The sequence below is a fragment of the Arvicola amphibius genome, chromosome 4 (genome assembly GCF_903992535.2).
Source record: "Arvicola amphibius chromosome 4, mArvAmp1.2, whole genome shotgun sequence".
Lineage (NCBI taxonomy): Eukaryota > Metazoa > Chordata > Mammalia > Rodentia > Cricetidae > Arvicola > Arvicola amphibius.
In genome coordinates, this window is record NC_052050.1 from 126,506,964 (window position 1) to 126,528,645 (window position 21,682).

The 21,682-nt window shown below is 44.8% G+C and overlaps 1 protein-coding gene across 1 annotated transcript in view; it reads left to right on the forward strand.

Annotated features, from left to right (window-relative positions):
- Positions 1-21,682, forward strand: part of LOC119811607 (teneurin-3) — a 378,529-nt gene that overhangs the window by 346,182 nt on the left and 10,665 nt on the right. Inside the window, 3 exon segments of the mRNA XM_042054919.1 lie at positions 6,212-6,387; positions 7,940-8,175; positions 18,092-18,388. Of these exon segments, the coding sequence (XP_041910853.1) occupies positions 6,212-6,387; positions 7,940-8,175; positions 18,092-18,388 (709 nt within the window).

Here is a 21,682-nt window from a genome sequence, read left to right on the forward strand (position 1 = left end):
ATTGACTAAAAGTTACCAGATTTCCCGTACAAAAACAATGACACACATTGCATCTCTGTTGAAACAAGAATCTTATGTAATATTATGCTAGTGGTAATCACAGCCACTCAGTGATAAATGAGGCTTCTTTGTAAATATCCTCAAAAAGTTTTCTCCTGATCGCAGTCTTTCCCTCTTATTCACACACATCCATATCCTAGGACAAAGAGAGAGTGGCAGGCTGCTGCCCTTGCCAGTTTCATAGAACAAGTACAGGTTAGAGCCTGTCCCTTAAGAGCGAGACCTCCTAAGGAAACTCACCCAAGCAAAGAAATGTAAGCAGGTATAGCCCACCCTCTCCTGTCTGTTCATATCCCAGTCTCAAGATCCTCTCGGCACTTGAAAGAAAACCTAAGTAAAAACAAAACAGTGACTTCTTTATTCTTTCTTGATTTCCTCTTCCCCTGTCACCTCAATGTCAGTACCTATGAAAAGGCCCTGTCACCTTGATGTCACTTGATTCCTCTAATTATCATGATAGTAGCTGCTTTTTCTAATGTCTTCCCAATTTTGGAGGATTTTCTATTGGGAACATTGCTATTGAATTCAAAAGAAATGATTTGTCTCTGATATAATTGTTAAGAAATATTTATATGTAAAATCTTGGGGTTAATATTACAAATCACATTATTATTAACATCAGAATGCCAAATCAACCCACCATTCAAATATAAATTAGTCCTGTTCTGTTTTTTTTTTCTATTGGTTTGGTTGTCCTGCATCAAGAATAAGGACCAAGGAAATGACTCCTGCATTCTTGTTCAGCTCCGATGGGGTGGTAACTGTGTCCCTTACCACAGTGATGGCTAGGTTGTTTTAAATTATCACTATAGAGAAAATTGTCACAGTAGGTGACAACAATGAGTCGATTTTATTGGTTTTGTTTTTATTGGTTCAAGTGAACAGAAGTTTAAGCTATCAGATGTGTAAGAGGCACACTGAAACACAGGGCCCATGAGTCTTTCAGAGATCATTCACTGTGATTCAAGTCTAAGAGCAAATCCATATACCTACCGAGAAACAGAGTCGGATAATAGTAGAAACTCTGGGAAGATGAGAAAGCCCATCTATGACTGTGCTTAAACATTCCACTCAAGGACCCATCTGAACAGCAGCACTGAAGTCAAGCAAGTTCCAGTGCTTTAGAGAACTGCAAATGGTTTGCACTTGAATAAATTTACAGTAGCAGTAGTCTATTGACACAGAGCTGTTAAGCGTGCTGCTTAGTGTTTCTCTCAAAGGAAAATCTACTGAAGATATTTAAGCACGGGAGTCTTATAATGTTCCAGGTAGTTACCAAAAAGTGTGGGGAGAGGCAGGTAGACCAGTTGTCCAAGTCTAGGGCAGCCGTGGGAATGGGAGTATAAGTATGTGAAAGATGATATGAAGGGAAAATGAAGAGTAGCACACTTCGTGTCTGTGGATGAGAAGGAGAGAGCGGATCGAGGTTATGACTCTGAGGCATTTACTAATAATCTCGCTGCCTTGGAAACATAAAAGGAGTTTTGCAAATGCTCTCCAAAAGCTAAAGTAGCAAGTCTAGGCAAAAAAAAAAAAAAAAAAAAAAAAAGCAATCAAAATTAAAGTCAAATAAATAGATCGCCATAAAAAAGGGTACCCCGTCACTGCAAGAGCCAAAGGTCGAGGAGAGCCTGAGGGAGGGTGTCTTTTCCAAGCCGAGTCCTCTGTGAAGTGGGGTCAGCTGGGAGCAGCCAAGACCGTGCTGTGCGGTGGATCTGGAGCTGCGAGGCTTCCCAACGAGTGGAGAGGCGAACATGAAGTGGGTGCTCTGCTCACATTCCCTAGAGCCTATTGCATTGTAAATTCCAAAGGCTCATAAAAGAAAAACTACATCTTCACTACACGAACTGGGGCGGTCTGGTGCACTAAGGCCAAGCCATCATGAGCGGCACATAAACAGAGGCGATGTCCGGCGGTATATGGATTAGATGGGAAGGTCACTGATCTCCCAGGGTCAGAGCCTTCTGGTTGGCTGTTGCTGGCACATTGCCTAAAATTTTCTTCTTTTGATAATGGATTCTTTTGTTTCAACTCCTTACCCGGAATCCTTTGGTCACTTTAAAGTCTCTCCCGTGACTGATTTTCTTTTCTGTTGACAAGGGTCCTGGTCTACGAAAAGATCTTCACTGATCTACACTGAAATGAAAAAAACCGAGCAAGGATGATGAGAATTCTTTTCATGTTGCTTTGGTGGGGGTTCTTGACACCGCACCCAAAGGCCTGGCTTTGTTGTGTTGAGTGCTTTAAATGGAAGGAGACTAGAAACATCCTGAACACTTCCCATCCTCCCTTTCTTCTTCCTTACTTCACTGCAGAAGCATACCATAGAACCTAGAAGTCCTCTTCCCCAAAATGGGTCACAGAAACTGTGGTTCCCCTCTTCTTCTCATGCCGAAGGGGCTTTCTCTGTCCTTTCTGGTCTTAAAGTAGGCCACCAGACCCTCGTTCCAGACCCTCCCTAGGGAGACCTGGTAGAATCCGAACAGAGGCCTTGTTTTTCTGGTCTACCCGTTCATCACCATCTACTTTTACATGTGTTGTCCAATCACCAGCTTGCCCTATGCCATCCAACAGAAACATAAAATTATACACAGGAGTAGCCCCCTTCCCCCGTGTCCCTTGTGATAACAAGGGACAGTACTATATGTTTTCAACCCCAGAGTGTATTTCTTTTAACCAGCTCTCTCTCATCCGGAAATGAGGCTCTTTCTGTCTTCAGTGCGATTAAATACCCTTCCTTTATGAAGTAGTAGGGGTAAAAGATGGTAGGCAGCTCTTCACTTCAAGGCCCTGTGTTGGTCCCGATGTTTGCCCTATGTTTTGGGTATTGAGTAAGTCTAGGGAGCTCTCACAGCCTGGCCTGCCACCTCTTGGTAAGCTCCATCAGTGCTACCCATTGTCAGCCTAACTAAATGCTGCTCTCCTAAAGCCTTCCTCATAGGGGAATAGCACAGCATCACAGAGACTCCCGTCAACATTCCCCAGTGCCCCATCCTCGTGACGTGAAGCCTGCTCAGTCTCAAGGTCTGACTCTCCTGCAGAGTTCCGCTGCCAAGACCCCAGCCCCTAAAGGCTCAGTGGGCTAACTTCCCTCTCTCCCAGTCCTAATGGCTTCACTGCCCTTCATTCCAGACCTCCGTTACCCCAGCTCCCACACCACCTCCCCCTCCCAGTCCTGTGAAAATCTCTGTTATCCAGGCCTGAGAGCAGAGATCTCCTCAAGGACGTCCCCACTGGCTTCTCCAGCTGGAGACATCTCTGCCTACGTTCTGGTCCCTCAAGGGACCCGAGGGGCACTCACTGTTAGGAGGCAAACTTTCACCTATATGACTATTTTGGATTCTCTTTGGGTTCTCAGTACCCTTGTGTGCAGAAACTGATGGATAACTAGACATGAAGATACCCTGAGGACTCTCACTCATTCCCGGCCTTCCTTCTTTACAAACTATAGTCCCGTTAATGCCTTAACTTAGATTTAGCCCCTTGTTGGCTGGCACATGGTCAGAACTTCCAGGGCCAGACTGTTAAGCTGAGCCCTTGAGGAGTCAGCCTCTCCTTACATCATTCTAACTGTACCATCTCCAAAGGTTACTTGTATTTTTATTTCCCAAAGAACCAAAAGCTAACAGGTTGCCGTTTGAATGCTCAGCATCCTAGGCTGGATCCCCGTGTGCTCAACCTCCTGGGATAGAAAAATGCCTGCCCAGCAGGAAAGGGAATGAGCGGTAAGCCAATGAAAGCATCAAGTCAAAGGTTGGCAAAATGTTTTCTACAGGAGAAAGGTGAAGTTTCTGCTTGAGATTGAATGGGGCTGGGAAATATGAACACGCGAAAGGGCAGGTCGGCGGCGGCCGCAGGAATGAATGCGCACGCTGCTGGCGAGTGGGATCGTGAGTGCAAAGCACAGGTCTCCACTTTGAATTGGAGCCTGTGATTTACAGAAAGGACAATGGGCCCGAGGTCAGGTGCCTAACAGCTCCTTTGACAGCTCCGCCGTGAGAGCCTGAGCAAGGGACTTAACCACACCATCTTCATCTTGCCAATCACAAGATGGGGGAGGGCCAATGCAGTCCAGAACAACCGAAGGGCATTCAAAAGGATGTTCATTTCTAAAGAAGCTGTGCACAGTACAGTGTGACACAAGAATTATACCGAATAGAAAGAAGCCTTGACTTGAGACTGATTTTTCGTCCATAATTCTCCGTCTCTGCTTTGCCGTGTGAACGAACCAATGCCTGCTTGTTTCGAGATCAATAACGTCTTCAGGAAAGCAGTGACAGCTGTAAACTATTTTGGATTTCTTTCATTTGTGGCTTAATCTGCTCAGGGCTCTGGGATTGCTGAGGAGGGAAGGATGTCTGCTCTGTTTCATAGGCGCTGACTTTTCCGAGTCCAAGCAATGATGACACTTAATGGCGCATTCGTCTCTCTCGTCCTCCTTCTCTCCTCACTTCCCGCTGAGTGCCCATTCCCACCACGGCAGCCGCGTGGCAGGCTGTCAGACCACGTCAGTCAAACCCGAGATCTCACTGACCCTGAGCCCTCTCGAGTTAACGGGTCAGCACGGGCAGAGCTCTGTCTTCGCCATCTTCACTGCCTGGGACCTCCTAGCTGCAAACAACGTGTGTGTGCTTTTCTGCCCTGCATCCCACACTGCTCTGTGATTCTCGTAACGGCTGTGTGTTTGCCCATCCCTGGCAGTTTTCACCCTCAGCTAAAAATATCCGTTCTCCACCATCACTGCTTCTGAGCTTGCTACAAGGACGCTTCCAAATTTTCATTCAGAATTCTGAATTTTGGTCTTCCCTGTTCAGATAATGTGCTCATCTTTTTTAAATTCTTCTCTGCTGATGTCACAAGTGGAAAATTCAAAATAATTGAATTCTTAGTCAAGGGTTGTTCCTGTGGTACATTTTTATCATCACGGCATCGTGTTTAAAATGGACTCTAACATTTAAATAAGTCTCCCATATTTGTATGCTAATAAAAATGAGCATGTAATAATATCAAATAATATCAAAAAACTATTAGATGTCCGGAAATACTGTATCTCGTTTTGCTAAATATAATAAGCCACTTGCGATAGCAGACAGTCCTAGAAGAGCAGTATAGACCAGAGAGAGTGGGGGCTGAAGAGGTGGCTCGGAAGTTAGAGCACTTGCCCTTCTTCTAAAGAACCCAGCACCTACGTCAGGAGGCTCACAAGCACCTGGAACTCCTTCCAGGGCCATCCCACACCTTCACCTGTGTCCCATGGGCATTGCATGCATGTGCACATACCCTGACATGTACACATGATGAAAATAAATCTTTTTCCTAAAAAAAAAAAAAAAAAAAAAAAAGCAAACAAAAACAAACAGTTCAGCGAGTTCAGGACCAGCCTGGTCTACAAAGTGAGTTCCAGGGCAGCCAGAGCTCCTATTACACAGAAACCCTGTCTTGTTTAAAAAAAAAAAAAAAAAAAAAAAAAAAAGTCATTTTTAAGGAAGGATATTGCTGTCACTAAAGTCCTAGACCATGTCAATCACTGAGAAATGTCTAGCATCCTTAGGACTAGGGATGGACTGACACAGAGCTTTGGCATAGCTTTCACTTGGTTTGGGTACCAGCCCCAACACTCTCCGGAAAGAGTCTTTGAAAGGCTGTTTTTCTTCTAGTTAATGTGTTGAAAATGCCTCAGGGTTCTAAAATAATCCTTTAGATGTGTTTGACGGGGGTACATATATGTGTGCGCATGTTGCACGCTCACAGAGGGCTTAGTTGAAATAACCTTAAAAGCACAGAGCACGGAATTACATCTACTTGGCGGAAAATGTGAAGGAATACTAAGGAATTTAATATCAGCAACCATGTTTCCCTTTGAAACAGCAAATCAGATGTGCAGGTGGGTTTGGGTCACACTTCAGAGACTGAAATGCTGAGATGGAGAACTGGTCTGTTTACCCTTGCTCTCACCAGTGAGATTTTTCCATGTTAAACAGGCTTCTGATTACTTCAAAGCGTGTTTGAAGTCCTCACTCGGCGTAAGCTCATGCACAAAGACAAATACCCCTCCAAATTGGTGCTGCTAATACTGGCGGGCCTTAAATGTACAGGTAAAAAAGTGCTGGCCATTCCCTTGTTAACGCCACACGATGCCTCTCTCGTTCAGCTACGACAGCGAAGGCCGGCTCACGAATGTCACGTTTCCAACCGGAGTGGTTACAAACCTACACGGGGATATGGACAAGGCTATCACGGTGGACATCCAGTCATCCAGCCGAGACGAGGACGTCAGCATCACTTCCAATCTGTCTTCCATCGATTCTTTCTACACCATGGTTCAAGGTAAAGGCGAAGGCAGGGTTTGAAATGATGAACGGTCAAGGTATCGGTAGGACCCCAAGTAGAATACGGCCCTTCGTGTTCTAAGATAAACCAGATGAGGGGAAGGGAAGGCAGGAATGTTGAGAGACGGTGGTGGAACAAGGCCCTGCAGGCAGTATTATATGTGCGCATGCATGCGCCATGAAGTGTATAGAACAATGCTAGCCTTGTAAAATGTCTTTTTCCATTGTTACTTAATATAACAACGTAGTTCCAGCTTTAGATGCATGTCCCCCTACCGGCTTTGTGTCCACCAACAGTTTTTGAGAGCGTGCCCTGCAGTATCTTGAGGTGAGGTGCTCTGATCCACTATAGTGTGGTATATGAAGCCATACACCATGGCGATTTTACCCCACATCCCAAGAACCCATTTATATATCTGAACGTTTTCTCAGCCTGGAATAATTACTAAAACCTGCATTAAACCTCTCTTAGTCTGCTTGGGTTTGGTTTGGATTGGCTTGTTTGTTTGTTTCATTATTTTTTTTCTCTTTAAAAATTTATCCATTGGGCAAAACCTCTGCAGTCATCTAACAGTTAATATTTCTGGCTCATATTTCGTCTCCGAATGATCCTATACTATTCCAAAGTCTTACACCGAGACAGAGGCAATAGTCTATAATATGAGAGGGTTTTTTTTTTTTTATAAAAAGGTGGATCCCTTTACTTAAAAGTTGGTTTAGGGGAGAATATCGCTTTATATTTTGAGTATGCAAACTATGGATACTGATCTTTCCAAAGTATCCTTGAGAAAAGATGACAAGATACAGATAGGGGAGGGGACTCCTCTAAGACCCTGGAGGTGAACACCCAGCCTACTGAAAGACTACATGCTTAGTCCACTGCACACCTCCAAAAAAGGTGAACCTTCATTCCCTCTACTAAAGTCACTGGTTCTTTTCAGTTCTCCTGAAGTTTGCCTTTGATATTTCAACCAAAACCCTGATAGCATGAAATGCCAGAAGCCCCAACTGTCCTCTTACCCTCTGGAAGGACATCCGTAGTCCTTACTTTTTTACCACCGTGACCGAAGCAATGGAAGGAAGGATTTATTTAGCGTGCCGACCCAGAGGTTTCAGACCATGGCCACTTGCCCATGCAACTGACCAACACATCCTGACGATGAAAACACAGAATCGAAGAGTTTCTTCACCTCGTGATGTACAGGAAGGAGGTGGGGGAAGGAAAGAGAGAGGAAAAGAGGGATGGGGAGAAGAAGGGAGGTAGGTTGATTGATTGGTATCAGCTATCCAGCCCAGTGATGGACTTCCTTCAGATAGGTATGACCTAAAATTGTCAGAGATTCCAAAACTAACCTCACAAACTGAAGACCCGGTTCCCAACACCTAAGTCATTTTTGAGGGGACACTAGCTCTCCAGACCATAGCAACATCATTAAGTACCCTTTTTGTTTTTAAAAGTGGGTCTCGGTGTTTTAGAAATATTTCTCCATTCTGAATGCACTCCTGTCAGATGGTTCACATTTTCTGTTTCTCTCTCTCTCTCTTTTTAGACCAATTAAGAAACAGTTACCAGATTGGCTATGATGGCTCCCTTAGAATCATCTACGCCAGCGGTCTAGATTCACACTACCAGACAGAGCCCCACGTTCTGGCTGGCACCGCGAATCCCACGGTGGCCAAAAGAAACATGACCCTTCCTGGGGAGAACGGGCAGAATCTGGTAGAGTGGAGATTCCGAAAAGAACAAGCCCAGGGCAAAGTCAACGTGTTCGGCCGGAAACTCAGGGTGAGTAACGCTTGGAGAGCGAGAGGCGCATGCGCAGCTCAGTGCTACTTTCAGGGCTGCTCTGTGTAGACGGCCTACTTGCATGGGCAGGGTTCGCCACCTGCCACTCTCGCCTGTCTACACGGAGTGTAGGCTATGAATCATGCCAGTCGTCAAAACCTTCAAACCATTAAAAGGAAATTCTTCCCTGGGAAATTTAGAACTTGCATGTAACACACTTCCAGGTGCTCAGTCTGGATATCAGCTGAGACTCATCTTGCTGAGGTCACTCTGAGACTCTTAGGACCATAGCCTTTCTCTCCCACTCTGTGTGCAGTGACGGCTTCGTCCTGTATCACTAGGGATAAGTTAGAGCTGGTTTAAATATTCACAGCTTTCAAAGTCACCAATATGAGTGTTGAAGGACACAGGCCAGCCATTGAAAGGTGATGTCTTTCTTTGCAGTCCTCATAAGTTTGAACTGCAGTTTGGATGTGTGGTAAGATTTCCAACCTCAGAACCTCTCTCTGTGCTGTCTCTTGGCGCCTGACAGAAGCCCCACCTTTTATTGTTTGGATTTATTTTTTATGAGAAATGTGGTGTTTCTCATTATGCTGGTGTAATTGAGCTTTGCAAAATGGGCTCTGCATTTACTTGTTGGTTTTTTTTAGCACTCTCACACTACAGGCCAAATGCATCTGGAAGGCAAGCTTGATTTATGGTAGCTATTGGGTAAAGACAATGTAGATTAAACTCTAAAGCGCGGCTTGCAAGAAATCAGCCACAGCAAACTGAACCTGATTCATTCTTTATATTAGCAAACAGAGTTTTAGTTTATCAGGTAGATGTAGACAATTCTCCCCAACATTACTTCCATTGCCATTAAAAAAATAAATAAATAACTTCAAATCAAGAAGCGAGAACAACACATGAAGCTTGCTGGTAATTCCCTCTCCTTTTTCTTCTACACTCCAAATGGCTAAATTATTATCCTAAGAGGCCAGCATTATTTACCTTGGCAATTCTTCAGGGTGAGAAACAGCAACTAAATATTGCTTCCGGCTATTTCCAAGAAATAGAAATGAAATTTTAAAAAGAATCAATGGATCAAACACAGACTATATCCAGCTAGTGGGTTATATTCTGATTGCAGTCAATCACAAGGCTGGTGTTTGGGGCTATAATTCGTGGTCTTTCTAGCCAGGACAAAATACAGCTACCTTATCCCTAGGCCTGGCTCCAGTCAGCCCCAGATTGGTTTTGGCAGGCTGGCATGACATGAAGCTGCAGGGGGACAAGGACAATGAGAGGAAGACACAGTGGTTGGTCACTAGAGAGGACGAGAGGGGTGGTGTCACGCTAAAGCAATGGACAAGAAAACACTCCACATTTCTTTGTGCCGATTCTCCTGGGACTGTGGTCTGTCTCCAAGCGCACTCAAGTTTTAGCCTGCCTCTCCACAAAAGCTAGGAAGGAGTGGCTGCCACTTCCTGTCTCTGCCCAGGCCTTTCTTCACCCAACCACTGCAAATGAGCTGGCGGGCTTTGCCTTTCTTACTCATTGGTTCCTGGAGTACATATGATATGCACATGTGAGTTGCAGGCAGGCAGACACACAGGTCATAGGTACACACACACACACACAATACATAAGTCACAGGGACAAATACAGGTGAGTCACAGGCACACACACACAGGTCATAGGTACACACATACACACTAGTCACAGATACATACACACACACTAGTCATAGTTACACACATACGTGAGTCACAGGCACACACACACCAAAGGTGCACACACATGTGCCCGCACACTAATCATAGGTACACACACATGCACATGAGTCACAGACACACACACGTCATAGGTGCACACACATACACAAGAGTCACAATCACATGAAGCCCCTCATAGAGGCCTTCATCAAAAGACACACAAACTTCCCTTCAATTTGGGCTTTCCAAGCCATGAACACCAAAGAAAATATAACACCTAGAATTCAAAAAAAAAATCAGAGGTTCTAGCCTCAGGCTCTCCTGTTTTTAAGTTATTTATTACACTGGGCAATATAAATCTGTTTTAATGCAAGTATATAATGTGCTTTGATATATAATATCCCTGTCCCGCCCCGCCCTCTTTCCATTCCTCACTCCCTCCTACCCTGTTAATCCCCTTGGTCCCTCCAGACAGCTACACTTCTAGTCTGGTGGGATTGATACATACATGAATTTAGATAAAATCCAGGGACCCTAAGTGAAAGAAAATATACAACATATTTCTTTTTGAAACTGACTAGACTCACATATTCTAATTATCTCCACATGTATCCTTTGTCCTGTGGACAACATAATTTCCTTCTTCATGGCTGGAAACCAGAATCTGCTTGTGTGTGTTTTACATTTGCTTTCATCCATCTCTTTAGTGTTACACATGAAGGTCATTTCATGACTTATCTATTGTGCACAGTGCCGCAGTAAGTGGGCTAATGAAACGGGCGGACAGTTCTGCAAACATATCATACCCACACCAATAAAAACACACAAAAAAAAATGCTCAGCCTCACTAGCTGTCTTAGTTTCTGGTTACCATGACCAAGGTAACTTACAAAAGAAAGCATTTGATTTGGAGTTCAGGGTTCCAGAGGGTTCGAGCCCATGCCCGTCATGGCGGGGAGCATGGTGGAAGGCAAACAGGGTGCCAGAGCAGTAGCTGAGAGCTCGCATCCTGTTCTACAAGTGTGTGTGTGTGTGTGTGTGTGTGTGTGTGTGTGTGTGTGTGTGTGTTTGGGGGTGTCAAGGGGTGTCTGGGTATGTCTGGGTGTGTCTGTGCATATGTGTCAGAGAAAGATCCATCTGAAGTCCCTGGTCCTTCACCCCACTCTAAATGGAGACACCAACTCTGCAGGTAGAGGAAGGGAGTCACACACGCGGGAGTAAGCACTGATGTCTGTCAAAATGGCAGGGCCGCAATGCCTCAGCAAGCCATTTCGGCAAATGTACTTTCAGGGGGCCTGTTCGGTTACACTGAAAGGGGATCTCCGGCTATACATGTGATTGCTCTCCCAGAGACAATGCCGGGATCACAAGGGAGGGTTTCTTACCCTCGAGATAGGATGGGATTGCCAGCTCTGACTGCTGATTTCATTCCTCCTCTGTGGATTCCAAGAGGAAAATCAGAAGGAGAAAAGCAATGACAGGAAAGATTGTTGGAGGACTAAACCTGGGACCCACCAGGATGGGAAAAAGAAGTGAGGGCAGGAAGCCCATGGCCACATGTGACCTGAATCAGTCTGGAGGGCCATTTGCATCCTTCTGAGACCCTGTGTCTCCTCTGTCCTTTTCGCTATTTCCTAGCAGAAGGTTCTTTTCATTCTCAAGTTTTTGACTTAAATTTTATCTGTGTGCCTGACACATGGTGGGCGCTCAAATATTTATTCAGTGAATGAAGGAATGCAGGAAGATGGGCTCGCAATATGGACCGACTGTGTTGTGTTGCATGTAAATCATCCAAGGGAAAGCGGCTTGCTCATGTCCCCTTGCTACAAACCAGCCTAACACTGCACTTAGTAGGTATTACAGATGGTGACTGATAGGTGGATGGCCAGTTATTATAAAAAGTGTGTGGCATAAAATAGGCTTAAAAGTTAAAGAGAAGGCAGGAAGTAGAAAAGGGGAAATTCTATTAGGATCCAGCAAATGCATTTTCTATGAGACAGTGCTGGGGACAGGAAAAATGGATACAGTGGGAAACAGACACATGAAACCTGGCAGCGATGCAGGAAAGCATAAAAGATCATTCGGTGGCCTGCTGGCTAGTAGCTAAACTTAAAAATACACATAGATGAGGGCTGAGTTAACTCAGTCAGTAAAACACTTGCCTTGCGAGCGTGAGGATCTGAGATCAGTCCCTAAAAGCCACTTTCAAAAGCCAGGCAGGGTAGCACACTTGTAATTCCAGCACCAGGGAAGCAGAAACAGGTGCATCCCTCAGATTTTCGAGCCATCCAGCATAGCCTAATTAGCAAGCTTCAGGCCAATGAGAGAGGGGGGGGACACTTTCTTCTGAGGTGCAACACCCAGGGCTGTCCTTTGGCCTCCACCCACGTGCACACATGCATGCACAGACATGCACAGCAACACACTCACAAGTAGATGCATACATAGTAGGTGCTTGTGTTTGTCAGATGATACTTGGTAAAGAGAAGTGGAGCTAAGGCCCGGGGTTAGCTCAGCAGGTAAAGCCTCTAGGCAAGAGTGAGGACCTGAGGTCAGATTTGCAAAGTCTGTGTAAAGCCAGGGGAATTTGTGTGTATCTGTGATGTCAGCACTTCTCCAGCGAGACGTAAAGCCAAGACAGGAGAATCCCCATGTGTGTACGTGGGCTAGCTAGCCTTGAGTCCAAAGACCCTCTCTCAAGCCAAGCGGAAGGTGAAGACCAATCCCCAAGGTTATCCTCCGGCCTCCACACATATGCTTGGCATAAACACGCCTGTATTCATGCACACAGAGAGAGATTTTTAAAAAAAAAAAAAAAAAAAAGTAGTTAGCCTTAAGTGACACAGTCCAGTAATCCCAACACTTAGGAAGGTAAGGATAGAGAATCATGAGTTTGAGGCTAGCCTGGGCTACGTAGTAAGACTGTCCAAAACACAAAGTTGACAAATAATCCTGAGTTTTATCCATGCTGGGCTTCAGGAACAAAATTCATTTTTTACACCTGTCCAGAATTTATGTTCAAAAGATAATTTTAGTGAGTCAGTTGTAAAGAGAAACACTCGGAATTTTGAAGTCCGAAGCGTGTTTGAAGGCATACATAAATACGATAGCATATTTAAATCTCTCACACTCGGCCCATCACATTTGTGTGGTATTTTCATGCAGTGTTCTGTCCTGGAATGGGATCACACATTTAGCTCGCTCTCATGATGAGCGGCTACGGAGACACGGAACCATCTGTGGCAGTTGATGCTCCAACAGGGCCACGGAGAAGGCTTCATGTTGTCGCCGAGCGTGCTGGGTAACAAGCCAGCCCTTTCCTCCTCCTCCGTAACACTTCAGAAGAGTGCGCAGGGGCCCGACTGTGCTGGCAAACTGTTTAAGGTCATTGTGAGTTTAATTCCCAAGCGCTCCAGAAGGAAGATTGTAACCATTCCCCTCTCACTGTCAAAGGACGCTGTGATTAATTGCATTCATGCTTGACGTCGCTATGGAAATGGAGATTTTTTTCCATGCCTGCTTAAGGGAAATAAAGTCCGCCACAGAGACAGTCGCAGTGGCCCCTTCGCTGTACCCAATACTGGGATTCACTTCCAGGCTGAGAGAGGTGGAATGGTGATTGCACCAATGGTGAAGCTAAAGGTTGGATCTTGAGATTAGGTATTCATTTTTTAAAAAATGAATTTAAATATTTAAATATGCTATCGTATTTATGTATGCCTTCAAACACGCTTCGGACTTCAAAATTCCGAGTGTTTCTCTTTACAACTGACTCACTAAAAAAAAAGCCTCGTTTTTGTCTTTGTGTATGTGCACGTTCGTGTGGAGGCCAGAAGTGAACCTTAGGTGTCGTTCCTCGGGAGCCATCCACCTTGCTTTGCTGAGACAGATTGTGTTGCAATGACCAACAGCTAATTGTATATTAGGCTGGCTGGCCAGTGGACCTAGTGACCCTCCTGTCTCTGTCCTACCAATGCAGGATTTACAGGCACATACCACAGTCCCAGATGTTGTTGTTGTTGTTGTTTGTTCTTAATATGGGTGCTAGAAATCCAAACCCAGGACTCCATGCTTATGTAGCAAGCCCTATACTGACTGAGCCATCTCACCAATACCTTAAACTGATGCTTTTGTAACTTAAAATATAAAATCCCCACTAAAGCAATGTGCTTCATAAGCCCAATATCGGAAAAAGATTTAGGGGGCTGGAGAGATGGCTCAGCGGTTAACAGCACTGGCTGCTCTTCCAGAGGTCCTGAGTTCAATTCCAAGCAACCACATGGTGGCTCACAACCATCTTTAAGTGGGGTCTGATGCTCTCTTCTGGCTTAAAGATGCAGATAAAGCACTCAGGCATAAAATAAATAAATCTTAAAAGAAAAGATGCCCTGTTTAGAGTGGACACAGCTCTCGGCCACTGCAATTCATTTACAGTGCCCAAAGAAGGCGTGCTTGAAAGAGACAGAGAGAACAGGAAGTCTGGTCGTGTCTTGTGAACTTTTGTAGTTTAAATAACAGTTACTAATATCTGGAAACACTAAGAATGTTTAACGTCTTGCCAGGCAAAGTGGCACATACCTGCAACCCCAGCAACCTGTGAAGCTAAAGCAGAAGAATTGCTCAAACCTCAGAGTTTGATACAGCTATAACACACACACACACACACACACCTTGATTTATGTTGAAATGTGCATAAAAATATCCCCTTCCCTGAAACTCGTTATTTCAGCTTGAGGATAGAAGAAAGATGTTACATACAGTATTTATCTAGATAAAAAGGAAATTGAAACATCCATCCCCCGTTGGGTCTCCTAGTGGTTCCAGACGTTCTCAGGCGGTGGCATATTTGGTATAGAGACCCACACAGTGTTGACACTGATGACATGCTTGATTTTTATCTGGGGGAGGGGGAAATCCTCACAAACCAAAGAAGCCAGTCAGACACAGACCAGGAAAGCCAGTCAGAAGCCAGTAGCAGATTGCAGGTGAGCAAAGACGACTTCCAGACGGGTCCTTGTCATTCACTGATCATACCAGATATGCGGCCCAGAACGCAGGTGCGGGAGCCAGAGGCACCCTGGACATAAAGCAGGGCGAGCGACGGCAGTAAAGAATTGGTGTACAAATTGAAATGGGTGCAAACTAAAATACAAACAGATGGGGCAATGATACGGGCAGTATTGTGAAAACTACACAGGCTTTCGTGGTTGTTCATAGGTTGGCACAACCTAAGGGTTGTTTTTAGAAAGAGGGCAAAGCTGAACTTGGGGGCAGGGAAGTGGGGCATACGACTAAAACAAAATCTGAGAAATCCAAAAGCCCTAAATCATTTAAATTCTACAAAACCCTTTTCTGTTTTCCCCCCTTTAATACTATGTTTTTATTAACTGAGAATGTCACACATGTGTAAAATATATTTTGAACAAATTCATCCTGGACTTCCCTCTCCCACACCCGCCCAAGCTTCTCCTCCTGAATCCACCCTCCATCCTCTCCCAACTTTGCCTTTTTTTTTTTTTTTTTTTTTAGTAACCCACGGAGTGTATTTTGTGGTGCCTATACACTCACACATGTGGTTGACCTACCAAAGCTTCTTGCATTCAAAACAATGCCTACAGAGCTGAAACCCTTGGCCCTGCCAATTATCGAGCTGATGTAATATAAAATCTTTCTACAGACCTGAGAAGAGATGTTTGTATAGTAGCTATATCTGCCCTCCAAAGCATCCCGCAAACCGCCGCAGAATTCACCTAGGCAGGGAACACCTGGTGCAGACGCATCTCTTCATCAGGAAAGGGAAGGGGGCAGGAAGCCTCAAGCTGGCTGGCTCACGACCCAGTAAAATCACCAAACGGCAAAGCCTTGGGCATCCAGCCCAACGTCTGTCTTTATATGTGGAAGAAACAGATGCGGGGCCGTTCAAAGCCCAATGGCAGGCTGCTCCTAGGCCTTGTAACTCTTGGAGGTCAGGCTTTAGAACTTTGTGTGTGCACACATGCTCACACACACACACACACACACTCACATCATATAGACTTTGAAACAGACAAATTTCTGCCGTGACATAATGTAGTAGTTTTCTTCCTCCATATGAACCCTGTCTGAAAAGGCTGGGTCTCGTCATATGCAGATCACCTCTTTGAAGTATCCCCCCCCACCAAACTCATTTAAGACTTATGCCACACCTCTCCATGGACTACACACCTCTCCCCTTGAATGGCCAATTAGAAAGATTTAGACTTAAGGAATACTTCTGCGTAGAATGCAATTAATATCAGCGATAGGATGCAAAAATGAATTTTATCACAGGTTTTACACAAGCATACATGTATATCATATATATACCTACCTGTACATACATGTGTGTTTGGGTGTCAGGGTGACAGCGGGTGAGCTTCTGGTGACAAATCCTCACAGTCATCCTAACTGCAGTCAGAACCTCCTAACTGGCTGAAGCACATCCCTGGGTGTTTCCAGAGACAATTCACTAAAGAGGGAAAACCTACCCTTTATCCCCATAGGCTGAATAAAGAGAGGGGAGGAGAGAAAGCCAGCCTAATGCTAGCCCTCTTCCTTTCTCTGTTTCCTGACTCCCTCTACTACATTTCCCCTGACTCTTGATTGACTGAATGAACTTGAACTGTGAACCAAAATCAGTCCTTCCTTCATCGAGGTATTCTTCCAGTATTTAAGCCACAGTAATAAAAAGCTAAGATACCATGTAAACACGGGTGTTAAAGGTGTGAACATCATGTGTGTGAGTGTGCATTATTTATGTCGTATTCATATAGAAATGTTGCGTGCATCTTATTTAGTGTCCGGTTGCTATAACAGAATGCCTGACGCTGTGTAGGTTATGGTGGAAAGAGGTTTGTTTAAGCCAGTCATCCAAGCAGTCCAGAAGCACAACACCAGCACCTCCTCGGGGTCTGTTAAAAGCCTCAAGACGGGAAGTAGCAGAGCAAATGGTCACAATTACGAAGGGACAAAGAGCATGCCTCTCAGAACCTGATCTGAGAGAACAAACCAATTCCTATGAGAACTATTTCGGTCTCTTTGGAGAAACCCGAGTCCCTCTTAAAGGCTCCACATCACCTTCCTGTACACTGGCAAAACAAACCACATCCAAGCCACCAAACCAATCACCTTGAGCTAATACTATTCATTTGTTAATTCTAAAAGTTCTAGTTAAAGTGTGGTCATACTTGTTTAATTTTTAACAATCTAAACATCTATTGAGAGCTTTGGTACAGACTACCGGCCCCACAATAAAGATCAAGGCCCCAATAGAGGCGTGGGCTCTGCCCTTCGGAGTTCAGTCTGCAAACACTAACGCCTACCCAGCCGCACACTTGCAGTATAGTAGCGAGAGCTGGCTCGAGTGTGCCTTCCCTGCATTATAGACAGTAACAGCCAGATCTCATCAGAGATCCTGGACATGGCATACAGCCACAAAGAGACCGATTGCTAGGTTTATAAATTAAGTCCATGTCCAGCCCGCGGATATGTGGTAGGAAAGAACTCCAAAGTCTGGACCAGTTCCCCAGATGTTAGAAAAAGAAAACAACACTCTAAAAAATTGTGACTTTTTAAGACTGGGCCCAAAGCAATGATCGTATTTGTAACCTCCTGCTAGTTCAACTCATTAATAATTTACAGTAATGTGGGCTCCAACTTCCACTTAACTGCACTTCAAAGGGTTAGAGTCGCATTTACCACTGTTTTATTTAATGTAGCCATGATTAATTCACTAAGCAATTATTTTTTCTTTGTCCTTTTAGGGGAGGAGCTTAGAGTAGTTTCCATAGGGTGTTGTTTATCATTGGAAAATCTTTAAAGCAAGCACATTTTGCACGCTCTGTCTCTCCCTATCTCTCTCTCTCTCTCTCTCTCTCTCTCTCTCTCTCTCTCTCTCTCTCTCCGTGTTTCTCTGCTGTCTCTGTCTCTCTCTCTTTCTCATCTGTTGCTTCTAGTTTATAAAATTTAATTGAAATGGTTTTGAACAAATGCCAGAAATGCCAGGCTGTCTTTCTGCTTAATAAAACCTTGTGAAAGAACGGTTCATCTATTACCTTGTCCTTGTATCTCAGAATTTGCTAGATTAATTTACTAGCAAAGTGAATCAGTCACCATAAACAGTGTTTACACAATACCGAGAACTCCAATGGGTGAAAAGCGGTCAGCCCTGGGATGATGTTCTCCGTCTCACTTGGTAACAGGTCAATGGACGAAACCTCCTCTCGGTTGACTTCGATCGGACCACCAAGACAGAAAAGATCTACGATGACCACCGGAAATTTCTTCTGAGGATTGCTTATGATACCTCTGGGCACCCAACGCTCTGGCTGCCTAGTAGCAAGCTGATGGCTGTCAATGTCACCTACTCCTCCACGGGACAGATTGCCAGCATCCAGCGCGGAACCACGAGTGAAAAAGTGGATTATGACGCACAGGGGAGGATTGTATCCCGGGTCTTTGCTGATGGCAAAACGTGGAGTTACACATACTTAGAAAAGGTATGCCCGCGTGCTAGTGTTCAGATGGGGACGGGATGATCCGCATTCTCCAACAATCACACCGAGCAGGACGAGAAGGAAAAACAAAAAAACACAGCAACACATGACTGAGTTCCATTTGTTATTCTAAGCATCCCTGTGGCAGTCACAGAGGTGAGGGTGATGAATTTCTGGATTAGCAAAGTAGTTTCGCCTTAGTTAAGTTCTACTATCTGAGACCCTTTTAAGTGATTTGTGCTGTAAACAAACACGCTAACACCGCGCACCTGCCAAGCTCCTGCACTGACAACATTCACAAATTAGACCCAGGGCTTGCGCGTCATTTGTAAATAATTTCTGCTCGGGCTCTTTCATTTAAGAGAGAGCTCGCATTAGTACAGTTAAAGCTGTCAGTTGTGTGTTGTCCCTGGCAGAGCTTCAACGGAACCATAAAAAGCATGCAGGGCCTATTTATGCATTATTAACCGAAAGAGGCTATTTTCCTAGAAAGCCGTACTGTCAGATACCGGGTGATGTCTCTCTCTCATTTGCATGGGAGAGATAAGCATCATGACTTGGGCCGGTTCCCATTCCTCAGAGCTGTGCACAATGCCACAGATGGGGATTTAGAACTTGGAGGTTTACACATGTGTAAGGCGCTAAGCCGTAGGCTGTGCAGCCTGAGGTTTGGGCTGGGGTCAAGAGGAATGGAAGGGAGAAGGGGGAGGGGTGTTTCCTGGAACTCACTTCGTAAAGAACAGAATCCACCAAAGAGCATTTCCACGAGTGTTTCATCTGCCTTTGGGACAAACACTAGCCACAGGAAATGGTTTGGTTTTGAGTGCTTATATGCCTCAAGTCTCCCCGCGCTGTATTCCCGATTACACAGCACCTAAATTCCAGCCTCAGCTCTTGGCGTTCACTGCCTTTAACCCTGTGGACACTGAAAGTTAAACAAGGAAAGGTCTGTCCTCCAGAACAGTCATGAGCCACGCAGGTCACTGCTGAGTTCATGCATTCGCCTCAGCAATGGCGTTATCTGCTAGAGGTGCTCAACCGAACCCCTCGGTCTAAACCTATCCCTTTGTACATGAGCCTGTCTACTTCACAGCCCCCCCAAACCAGATTCAGAAATCAAGATAGGTTGCTACCACCTTATAGCAGCACCATGCCACCTCTCAATGCTTCCAGCAAGGATCTTCCTGGCCAGACTCGGGGCCATGGACTGTCAGGTGACAAACACCCTGCCGCCGTCACACTCTAGCCGCTTGGCAGTTGTTTAGAGAACACAGATAAGCTCCCTGTACACATGCCTGCCTAGGGACATATCCTGCACCTGACATGTATTTCAACGTCTAGTCCAACCAGCCCCAAGAGGACTTCTGCAAGCGGGAGGGGCAGAGACAGGAACATTTAGACTAAGTGAATGACAAGAATAGCAGTAGGAATACCCAGCCCCCGCAAAATAATGGATGTCATAATTTGACTTAAAAATGTTTAAAGGAAAGCAAAGGGAGCATTGTTGGTTAGAACTACTTTCACACAGCGACAAAGGCCACTCTGAAAGTCATTTTCATGTATGTGTGAGGATCAGAAAACCCAACGGGACCTTCCTTCTTATTATCTCCTAAGTTCCTAAAATCTCCCCCGAGACTGCATCTGATTCCTATCTAGGATAGGCACACCAAATCCAAACCTATTTATAGCAAGACCAGTAACAGTTGACTAATCGCCATCAAATAGGACTTTAAAGGCCTGCAGAACTACCTCCCATGGAGATTGGTTGTTCATGCCTTCCTGGGAAGAACACAAGCCATGCGTTAGCCAGCTTTCTGCTACTGCGACAAAATGCTGGAGACATAACCTGTTTGGAAGAACGATTTTAGCTCTCAGATGACTCGGTCCATCATCACTTGGCTGTACTGTGACAGGGTCTGTGGTGAAGTGACATATCAGGGAGCATGTGTCAAAGTTGCTCATCTCATGGGGCCAGGAAATAAAGGGAGAAATGGGGTTCCAATGTCCCCTTCAAAGCATGTTCCCAAACATCTAACTTCCTTCCATGAGGCCTTGCCATTTAAAAGTGTCACTACCTCCCAGTAGGACCACAGACTGGTAGCCAAACCATCAACATAGGATCTTTGGGGGGACATTCCAGATCCCAGTCATAACAAGTAAAAATTGCCGCTGCTCATGGCCACAGAAGAGACTCTTCCGGAACCTGAGTTGTAAGGACTGTTTTTTTAATTCAGTCAGAAAGGAAAAGAATGGGTTTTGACAAGAGATTAGATTGCATTTCCATGCGAGACTTAAAAGAATAAGTCCCAGGGGTTCTGACCTTCCCGTCCTCCAAGTTTGACTATCACTCGACCTTTTCTAATGGGGGGTCATAGGAAGCTGCATCTCAAGAAGACCTGCCTCAGGCCTGCATTACAGTTGGGCCTTCCTTACTCAGGCAAGCTCAGGGTTGACCTTCTCTCTGGTGGCTCAATAAGTTGATGCCAACCATCTTTCTGTAGGGACCTGGGTGTGGGTAGTAGAGATTATTTTTATTTGTATGGTTAGTTTCTTCATAATTTAATACCAATACTTACAGAGCCCAAAAGTGAAATTGTAGCTCCTGAAGTGAAATTCATATTTTGTATCTGCAAAAGGAATTATCAAAACGTTAGGCTTGTCTGTACAGATCCAAGATTGAGACACCACGTCTAAATCCATATTTCTGTGAAGGGTATTTACAACTCTGGTTCACTGTGCAGCTGATTCAGCCCTGTTTGTTGACATTGATGCTTTATGTACACACTATCCATTTAGGGCTAATTCTGTGTCTCTTCTTCATAAATAATATTTTGGCTTTGTTCCTCCCCCAGATACGCAGGAAATTAAAACCTGATTTGAGTGGCTCTTCAGCCAAATGAGGGGGAAGGACACCTTACTAAATAATTGCCAATTATAGATAGGATTGCATTTCCCCTCTGCTATTTCCCCCTTGAAATATTGTCTTTAAACCAGCTTAGTCCGTGCCTGCATTATGACTTCTCCAAATCCATTTGACAATCTGCTGGTTGGCTGGGAATGCCTGGAAAAAGAATGGCCCAATCATGACAAGTAGCACATTATGAATCTTAAGCCACTAATTGCAGAACCCTTCACAATTAAGCATCCAAGCAAATTAGGCAGGAATCATTAACACCATGTAAGGTCAAGGATAACTCAATTAAAATGAAAACCATGTTTTTCAGGCGGAATGTCCCTGTGTGTTTGTGGTCACTAAATCTGCTTTTGTACCCCGCCAGCCCCCACCCCAAATCACCA